This window comes from Acanthopagrus latus, chromosome 12 (assembly GCF_904848185.1).
Source record: "Acanthopagrus latus isolate v.2019 chromosome 12, fAcaLat1.1, whole genome shotgun sequence".
NCBI classification, from domain to species: domain Eukaryota; kingdom Metazoa; phylum Chordata; class Actinopteri; order Spariformes; family Sparidae; genus Acanthopagrus; species Acanthopagrus latus.
The window spans coordinates 1,691,282-1,701,182 of NC_051050.1; the positions used below are offsets into that span (position 1 = coordinate 1,691,282).

Sequence of the window (9,901 nt, forward strand, 5' to 3'; positions counted from 1 at the left end):
GTGATGTATTTATTAAGTCGGTCTAGTAGTTTAATTACAACATACTGTGTCTTAAATACTTAATTAGCTGATAAAATGCTACTAAAATACTATGAAGGCTATTAAAAGCTAACTCAAGGAACATTGCTGAAACAAACTTCATTTTCTTGCTGTGTCACCAGACTACAAAGCAGCTTCTTTCCTCAGGCTGGCTGACTCCTAAGTTCATCGTCAGCACTCAATTATCAAATCCAAGTTGGAAACCAAAGCGTTGACAGGCATAAAGAACTATAACAATGTAGAAAAAGCAGATCTTCTCTCTGGCTCATGTAGCTCTTATAAAGGCATCAATACTAAAAGAAAGTGATTAATAAATTTCCTTGTATGACATTTAACTGTGCAGATTGTAACAAGAGAACAAGGTCTGGGTAAGGTGACACATATTATCATAATGTATTTTTGTACTAATTAAAGATTTGTAATCAAATCTGGTGTGTGTGAATAAAAATAAAATATGTGGCTTCTTTTGATGAGGCTATGAGGCTTGTTGTTTTGTATAGATGAGGAGGAGGAGGAGGAGGAGCAAATCCTTAAAGATGGATTGTCTTTCAGCAGCAGGATCATTAACATGTGAAGGCAGGACTGGATGGGCGAGGGGGGTTACTATGCATGTGTGTATTAACTGGTGGGGGGGTGGAGGTGTAGGTGGAGGCTGAGAAAGAGGGGGAAAAAAAGAGGGAGGGAGAAGAGATAAGAAAATATTACTGAATAACCAAACAAACAGTGAAAGAAAGCTCAAAATGCAACATCTCTCAGCTGACTGAAAGACATCAACGCTTTTCTTCGCTTTTCTTTTTCAGCAGTTGTTCATCTGTGTATAATACATTGGTGCTCAACAGACAACTAAATACTGTCTGTCATTTTTAAAGATGCACTTCACTTTCAGTCTTTGCACTCAATGGTTGGGAAACATTCTTCTTCCTCAGTGAGTTCAGTTTCAGTTAGTTCAGCCAGTGTTAGCAGCACCGCTTGATAACAATGCACTGAGTGGTATTTTGTGCATAAAAACATTGAAGCAACATCTCCACCGATAGAAGCTGGTCATTACTGTGTGTAGGAGTAATTTCAGACACAAATGCTACTAAACTGTATATTCTTCAACTTTCACAGCTGGTGATGTGTGGGGCAGCCATCTTGGAATTTGCTTTCTTAAAATCTGATTTATATCCAACGGTTGTGACTTGTAATAGCAGCTTAACTTAACCAGCACCAGCACTTCCAATTATATATAATAAAACAAGGTAGCAGACTGCCATTGTTGAGAATTGTCTTTCAGAATAAAACCGTATCTGAAAAGTAATTGGTCACTGTTTTCTTTCACAGATTACTGTATTTTGAAGTGGAAGTATTTTTTTGGAAAGCAACAGTATATTTCTGAAATGACAGTGACCCTTTACAGCTGTATGAATGCAAAATATGCTAAACTTTATTGTTTCAGTACATTTTCCATCATCTTGATTCAAACTGAGCCTATGCAGACAGATGGAGAGCGAGAGACAGACAGAGAAACAGAGACAGAGAGAGAGACAAAGCGAGAGAGAGAGGGACGGAGGAAGAGAGAAAGAGAGAGGGAGAGAGACGGACAGACAGAAAGAGACAGAGGGATAGAAAAGACACAGCGAGAGAGAGAAAGAGAGAGAGAGAGGGACAGATAAAGAGAGAGAGGCATACGGAGCGTTCGGGAGTGGGCGTGGCTACGGGAGCCCCTCCCCCTGCAGCACGGTCACCTGTAGAGCAGAGAGGAGGTCCACGGTGCACACAGCTGCAGGCTGCAGAGACGCTGCAACGGGAGCAGAACGTCGTGACTGTCTCTGCGTTTGTTTTAATCGGTGAGGAAGTCATCATCAAGGACAGCTTTACCTTCTTCTGACCAACACCAACCAATCTGCGTTTCTATCATTTTGGAAATATTTAACAGTTTGTTTGTATTCATATAGGGCACAGTTCTCCCCGGCTCTTCTTTTAAATTCGTTTGACTATGTTTTCTCCCCGTTGCTGGACTAAAATGAGCTGGACGCAGCTGCTCAGGTGAGACCAGGTGGATGTGTGGTGTAAAGAAATGAGAGTACACACGGACAGCTTGTTGATGAGTTTGTGCTGTGTGTTTCAGGATCGTGTTGTTCGCAGGGATCTGGCTCCACTGTGCTGCTGCTATGCCCGCTGCAGGTCTGTTTCCAATACTGTGGCTGATGACTGACTGTGATCATTATCGACATTACAGTTACTGCTTAAGTGTCCTGCCTCTGGCACATATCATCCTCCCAAATGTTTGATAACCACATTTGAGGGATCAGGACAGAATCGTGTGTGCATGTGTGTATATCGGCTGATAAACTGATATTTGATTTCTTAGTATGTACCAGCAGTGCAGTAATACAGCTGAAACTGTGGCACTTAAATGGCCAGCTAGAGAAATATTGAGTATTTTTGTCATTCAACTGTAGGCAACAATGTGAAATGACACTGATACAAGTTGTAGAGTTGTGTGATTACAGTGGCTATTGACTCTGGCTGTTAACAGAAATGTAATGTTGACAGGAATTCTGCAGACTTGATGCTCATTTTGTGGATAATTACACAATTCAAGCTGATGACTACTCATTGATTTGCATGCTATTCCGATTTGCAGTAAATGGGCCAAAACATACAGAAGCACTGATACATTTGTTTAAGCTCAGAAAACAGATAGGATGGGCTGCTACAACAGGAGGTCATGAGGGCTGATCTGTGTCATCTTTATTTCTCAGGCTGTGAGGGAGACGAGTGCAGCAGAGGCCAGACCTCCTCTTCATCCTTATCCTTATTGTCAACCTCCGTATCTTCTTCTTCCGCTTCTTTCTTGGTGGAGAAGTCACCACATCCCTCGCAGGACTTCCTGGCCCAGTTTTCCCAAGTGAGCTCATCAAACAGTGGTGACCGTAAACACCGTGATGCCAGCGCTGTCCTGCCCTTCATTGGCCTCACAGGCAGTAAGTTCACACTTAAATACTGTGTGTACATACAGAGGCGTTGAGCCCTGAAAACCAGCGAAGAAAAGAATTTATCACTTTGACCCAAACAAGAAGAAACTAACTAAATGCTCATTTCCCCTCTCAAACTCAGCCCTGGAAACACGGACCAATCTGTAAAGAGTAAAGTAGTTCATCTCACTTTTTGGCCAAGAAAAAAGTAAATCGAATACATAAATTAGTGAATTCAATATTTTTCCCACCATAGTGTCTCCCAAATATTTGTCTTGTTGAGTTTTTGAATTAATGAGGAACTTTACAAATGGACACATAAATATATAAATGAATGACACACTGAAAAAATGTGCACGGGTCTACTCATGATTTAGTAGTTTAATACTATGCTGACCGTGACCAACAAAAACTATTGCCAAACAGTGCCTAAAATCACATACTAATTATGGTTATGAATATTTTTGTATTTTCAAATTAAACTTGTTTCTCATATCTAAAAACGAACGTAATATGTAAAGTTGTGATAGGTGGAGGAAGAGAATTTGGAGGTTTGAGGCCAGTGCCATTTAGTTTTAGTGTTTTCTTGTTGTTTTTAGATGTTTGTTCAGACCCTCAGTGTTTGTCCGCTGATGTGAAGCAGAGGACAACAGGAATGCACTGCCAGATGGAGACTCTGGTTTATCTCAGAGATACAGCTGGAGACCTAGCTTGAGGTTTGAGAGCCCTACAGTGGCCTTCAGCTGGTCCCACGGGGGCCCCAAAATCTTCTCTATAAAGGCACAGACACAGGAGAATCCGACCACTATATAGATTATGATAACATTACATTTACACTGTTTTCAAGACAGGATTACATAATACTTTACAGGCCTGGGCGGCTGTGGCTCAGTTGTAGATCCAGTGTATTGTTATCAAAATGCTGGTAGTTTGATTCCCCTGGTCTGCATGTTGAAGTGTCTTTGGGCAAGATGCTGAAACTCAAACTGCTCCTGATGTGCTGGTTGGCACCCAAAGTGTCTGCTTAATGCACTAAAATGTAGATATCGAAACAAAGTTAAACTCATCTAAACCTGGAAGAAATAGGAAAGAAGAGGAAAATAATCAGGGAAGTTCTTTTAACTATGATCTGTTTCAAAAGATGTTTCATGTTGGGTTATTTTGCCTGAGTACGGTAATGTGGTATATATGAAGGAATCTCATTGTGTTGGTAGTGACTCTGATGTGTCTTCTTCCTTGTAGGTGCTGAGCAGAGTCGCAGCTGCTGTAAGAACGGAGGAACCTGCATCCTCGGCAGCTTCTGCGCTTGCCCACCGTTCTTCACGGGGAGGAGTTGCGAGTACGACCAACGTGTCAGGTACACAACAAGACTGTACTGCTCACTGCTCTGCATTTACACGTCACGTCTTAGAAGCTCATTGTCCATTATGTAACCAATACCTCTAATTTAATTATTAAATGAATCTCTCCCCCACAGTGGCAGCTATTGTGTCCCAATTTGAGTCTATCATGTTTTTTCTTTGTGCCTATAGGAACTGTGGGTCCATTCCTCATGGTGAGTGGGTTCAGAAAGGATGCTCCTACTGTCGCTGTGGTTATGGCGTCCTTCACTGCTTCCCCCATGTCTTCCATAAAGACTGCGGTAAGAAACAACCATCAAACATATACATTGTATGTGTTGCTATTGGCTGCAAAAGTTGACCATTTTCCAATCAACCATGATTTTATGGTTGATAAAGTTTTTACTTTGTGTCTATGAAAACTGTACAGCAGGACTTGTTAAGGGTCAGCATGGGCTTTGTTGTCAGCATGTGGTGAAGGAGTTAAGAGCAGATTCTGTTTAAAGCGGCTCATGAGGTGTGTTCACGGATGTGTACAGCCTCAGTGTTCATTCATTTATGTCACAATTGAGTGTTATCCATGATGTCCTTTCACCAGCTGTGACGTTTTTCATTGGAGTAAACAGTAAAGATGTAGACCAGACATGGAAGCTGGGCAGTCAGACGTTTGTCGATCACAGTACAGCCTTTATTCCAGAATCCAATACACACTCACAATTGTTACCTCCTACACAAACGTGCCACAGTAACACCACAGGCTACCTCAGCATTAAGCTGTCTAAATACAAGTGCATCTTTTCTATTTGTGTCAGCCCATAGTTCACATTAATCAGGCATTTTTCTCACCCTATAATAGAATTTAACAGAACTTAACTAATTAACACTTCTGGCCAGTTTTCATTGAAAAAATGAAAACTGTTAGTCATTCAATAAATTGATGATGATGCTATACTTACTTCATTGGTTTAGTTTATTTTTTGGTTGAAGAACCTTTTATCTCAATACCAACCACTACCTGGTGTGCTCTTGCCAACATAATTATGGTGTTTCAGGAACTTGGGGAAGTGCAATAAGGATGAGCTATACCCTGTGATGGGAAAGTCAAGTGTCACTGCACCCAACGGAAGTTCAAGAATAGATGCAAAACTTGAATACACCGCACATTATTATTATCTACCAAACAAAATTAGCAATAAAAAACAAATGTATAATGTTATGAATTGTTAAACATTATAAAGTAATTACCACAAAGTGTAACAAACACACAGAGATCTGCACTGAATTAGGAGTCTTATTCTTCATTAGTTTTCTGTCTTTCTCTTCTTACCAGATGACTCCGAGGAGGTGCGCTGGTATCGTTCATCAGCTGGAAGGGAAGTTCAAACCAGCTGTTTCCTGTTTGTGATGCTGTTTCTTCTGCTTCTCCTCCTCTGATGGTTTTTGAAAAAATGGATGCTGGACACAAACACCAGGATTTATGTGAAACACTGAGATAAGGACTATGCAAGATATCTCAGACTGCTTCTCCAGGACTAAAATTCAGTTTCCAACCCAGTGAGAGCTTGTTGAGCTTGTATATTGATTGTTTTCCATCCGAACACTGAGGAGTTTTCTTGGATGATAAACTGGATTACGTGTTGTATGGGGACATAGAGGTCGTCTGCACTGAGCTGTTCACTGCTGCATTTAAGATAAAGATGTTTTGGCTTGAGCCATACCACTTTACCAACTTCAACATTTAAAGCAACTAATCAGCTTCTTCAATCTAGGAAATCAATTCCACTAGTGTATCTGAACTCATTTTTGTGTTCCCAGTGCAGTTTATCTTGTTTCATGACATTTAATCAGCGACTGAATTCATCTCATCAAAAGTCTGTATGTCTCTGCTTCTTAAAATGTATCCTTCCCGTGGAAGGTGGTCTTCATCTCTATGATATTTTGAAAATGTACTTAAGATTTTTATAAAAAGTATGTTGTTGTCATTTTAGGAGCTGTAGCCCAATGTAATTTTTTTGTCCTTGTAAAAGGAGATGGTTTCTTTTTAACTTTGTCTTCTTTCTGTTTGCACAAACTTTGAGCTTAAGTGACATTTTGTCTTTTTGAATACAAATATGTATTGATTATGTGTCAAGTTTTTCACTTGTTTTTTTCTTTGTTTCTCACTTTATTAAAACAAGTCTGACACTGGATGTTACATAAAAGTAAACTTCTGAGTATGAAAAAATACTGACATCATCAAATAAGTAGTATTCTCAATAAGTATTACTCTCTCTTTTAACTAAAGGTGTTTTCAGTGGGAGCTCTCCTTGTCTCTTATCTCCAAAGTTTATTGATAAGGTTTGAGGTTTGTATTGATTATCAGCCATTTTCTTATCTTAACCAAACACATCAGCTGCTCTGCAGTCTGTCGACCTGCCAGCCTCTACAGCTTACAGCTGGGTCATTCCGAGCCAGCTCACATATGGCCTCCCAGTTCATGTTAGGGACTTTCTTGAGAAAGTCAAAGAGCAATTTGAATGGGGCTACTGTAACCATTCAGCAACAACTATTTCCATGAAAATATGTTGTACATGACCCCTAGGGTATATTTTATGTTCAGGACAAATTTCAGCTCAAACCATTGAAAAATGAACGATTGGTTAGGTTCAGAATACATACACAGTGAATCACTTCAGCTCAGAGAGCAGTCCCAGAAAATAGCAGAAGTTTTAACTTTTTTTTCAAGAAAAGCCATGACATGAAAGGGGGGCCCTAGTTGAGTTGGTATGGAATGACACATCAGAATGAAAATTTTTAAGTAGAAACGGATTGAATCACTAGTCAGCCTTCATTTTATTCCATGCCTGGTGGCAGACAAAACTGTGAAGTGAAAGCAAGGTTTATATGGAGGCAATCAAAATACGGATGGTGTCATTATTTTATAGCCATTCGCACTGAGAAATCAACATTTACTTTGTAATGATATATTAAAGTAAAAATGTATTCTATTTTCTCAGCAATTTTGAGTTAAAATGTTTTGGGTTTTTTTAAAATATCATGTTCAGTTTTTTCCAGTATTTCTATCATGGTGTCACGGGTGGGTAAAGACACACAAGCAGTCAGATGATCACAGGGGGAACATGAGGGACACAACTAGAAAAACTACATCTGAGCTGTTCTGTGTTCAGACCCTACAAACATGAAAGTTATATTGAAATCTTGAGTTTATGTAAGTAGTGAGAGCATATGAATGTGTGTTTATCTTTTTCCATCCTTTCTTTTGAAAACAGTTTCTAATTTCATTGCACTGATAACATGTGTATCTCTGCATTTGACAATAAAGCCTTTGAATAAATGTAATCGACAATTTAAAAAAAAAAGCTTTGTAAATATTGACATAACAGACGGAATATTTGAGTTCAACTCTGTAATTGTATCATAATTGTGTGTGGTGATAAAGAGCCTTATGGTTGTTAATATATTCATCCATCCATGCATCCATCATTCCACTGTCTGTAACAGCCTGTCCTTTACAGGATCACATTGGGGGGACCTAGAGCTGATTGCCGCCATTTTTTTCCGGTCAGTGGGATACTCCCTGGACCCCACAGTAATCAAACTGCAATCTCTCCTTTGTTATCCAGTCAATCCTATACAACAAGTGGTATAAAGAAGGTATTGTGATTGGACAGATAATACAGAATCCATTTTAGTCTCGTGCTGTTTATGAAGAAAAGATTTCAAACTGCGCAGAGTCCGCTGGTTCCTGAACGTTGTGATTGTTATTCACCTTAAGAGGACATTCAAAGGATTGGAGGGGATTTAAAGAGTAGGAGGAGATGGAGGAGCTTCTAGAGTCTCAACAGAGGAGCAGATTCAAAGGGATTAAAGTTGATGTGATTAAGGCAAGAAAGCTGATTTTATCCTATGTTTCTTGTGACTTAAGTGACATTTTCACACACTTCAGTGCTCAACCATTGTCACTACTAATGAACCAATAAAAAAAGCAGACATCAAAACACCAAAACATTCCATTGTCAGACTGAACCCTAGTCATCTGCTGCAGTTCAGCAAAGTGAAACTGATTTTAGTTTTGGTACATTTTATTTATATAGCCCAAAATCACATAACATGTCTAAGTGGGCTTTACAATCTGTACAGTTAGCGACATCCTCTGTCCTTAGACCCTCGATCCGAGTGAGGAAAGACTTGCCATGTTGATGGAGAAAAAAAAGACCTTATTAACAGGGTAAGAAAAGATGGAGGAAACCTCAGGAAGAGCCACAGAGGAGGGATCCCTCTCCCAGGATGGAATATCAGATACCTGAGCCACAAGATCAGATTACCTCTGCCTCTGCTTCTATTCCTGTTGGTGTGATGTCTCCCTCCCTCTCCTTGTGTTTTCACTAGTGTCTACAGTCTCCAGTTTTTGGGTATGTTTTGGATTTTGATTTCTGTTATTCCTTAGTTTGAGCTGTACTTGAGCTGCCTTTTTGCTGGCACTTTTTCTTTCTTTCTTTTTTTTTTTTTTGCTACTTTCTTTCTTTTTGGTCTTTGGACTATTTCTGTTTTTTTCTTTCTGGATTTTGGCTTTTGTTTAATAAAGCTTGCTTTTTGTTTCCCCCTCATCCTGCCTCCTGTCTAATCTGGGATTTGGGTCCATCCCTTAGTTTTCCCCTTTTACCCCCCTCATAGCAGAATGACTGGACCCAATATGGACTCCGCAGATCTTCTCCTACTGATAATTTTGGACACAGGGATTGGGGCTTTTAAACAAGGGGAGATAGATGTGGAGGAATGGATTATTCTGGATTAAAGTCACATCTCGGATGGGTTAAGAAACTGGGGGAGCAGGTAGAAGAAGCTCACAGCAACAGATACCATTTTTCTGGTGGCTGCCTGTCCATTAACATCTCGCCAGTCCTGGAGGCAGCTAGCCTCCTGGAAGCTCCTGGGTCCGACAGGCCTCGGGTATCGAAACCCAGAAAGAGGCATCTTCGGACAGCTCCCAGGAATCCTCCGTCGGCTCCTAGGCCAACATCTCCCGGGCAACCTCTGTCAACTCCCAGGTCAACAACCTCAAGCGACTCTCTGTCAGCTTCTGGGCTGACCCATTTCAGCGAACATCTGCGAATCCTCCGTCGGCTTCCAGGCCACCTGCTCCCAGGAATCCTCCGCTGGCTCTCAGGCCTGCCGGCTCTCAGGAATCCTCCACTGGCACCAGGTTGACCAGGTTCAACTTACCCTTTGGGTTGACAAACCTCTGTCAGCTCCTCGACCTCTAGAGACACTGCATGAAAAGTGGGATTTTTGTCAGTAAGCGGCACTGTAGATTGTTGTGGAAGTTCAGGTTTACGACTGCACCCGGCAATTTGCAGACAATACCGAAAACTGCCGTGAATTGTCGGATATTGACGTGGGCCTTGTTTGGCAGTTGTCCCCCCATAACCCCCCCATCCCCAATTCTAAGGGAGGCTTTAACATGTAAATGAAAATGCTGTAAACTATACAAATGCAAATCAGGGTAGGAGGGGGAGTTTTACCACAGGTGACCTTTTTCTAAAAGGTATTAACTTTATTTTA

The 9,901-nt window shown here is 40.6% G+C and overlaps 1 protein-coding gene across 2 annotated transcripts; it reads left to right on the plus strand.

Moving 5' to 3' along the window:
* The first annotated feature begins 1,726 nt into the window (after positions 1–1,726).
* Positions 1,727–6,676, plus strand: tdgf1 (teratocarcinoma-derived growth factor 1). 2 transcript variants are annotated; one of them, XM_037116241.1, is made up of 7 exons: positions 1,727–1,868; positions 1,977–2,067; positions 2,150–2,205; positions 2,787–3,008; positions 4,242–4,356; positions 4,532–4,641; positions 5,670–6,676. In XM_037116241.1, the coding sequence occupies exons 2-7, from the start codon at positions 2,018–2,020 to the stop codon at positions 5,771–5,773; spliced, it is 657 nt and encodes a 218-aa protein (XP_036972136.1). In that variant the 5' UTR covers positions 1,727–1,868; positions 1,977–2,017; the 3' UTR covers positions 5,774–6,676. The 2 variants fall into 2 exon arrangements, with proteins under 2 accessions (XP_036972136.1, XP_036972137.1); XM_037116242.1 differs by lacking the exon at positions 1,727–1,868 and having other exon boundaries at positions 1,877–2,067.
* The last annotated feature ends 3,225 nt before the right edge of the window (positions 6,677–9,901 follow it).

Excerpts from the sequence above, each read along its gene's own strand:
- tdgf1 (XM_037116241.1), top strand. The coding sequence starts at position 2,018 with ATGTTTTCTCCCCGTTGCTGGACTAAAATGAGCTGGACGCAGCTGCTC. Across the intron at positions 2,068-2,149 it reads AGCTGGACGCAGCTGCTCAG|GATCGTGTTGTTCGCAGGGA; the intron begins GTGAGACCAGGT and ends TGTGTGTTTCAG. Across the intron at positions 4,357-4,531 it reads GAGTACGACCAACGTGTCAG|GAACTGTGGGTCCATTCCTC; the intron begins GTACACAACAAG and ends TTGTGCCTATAG.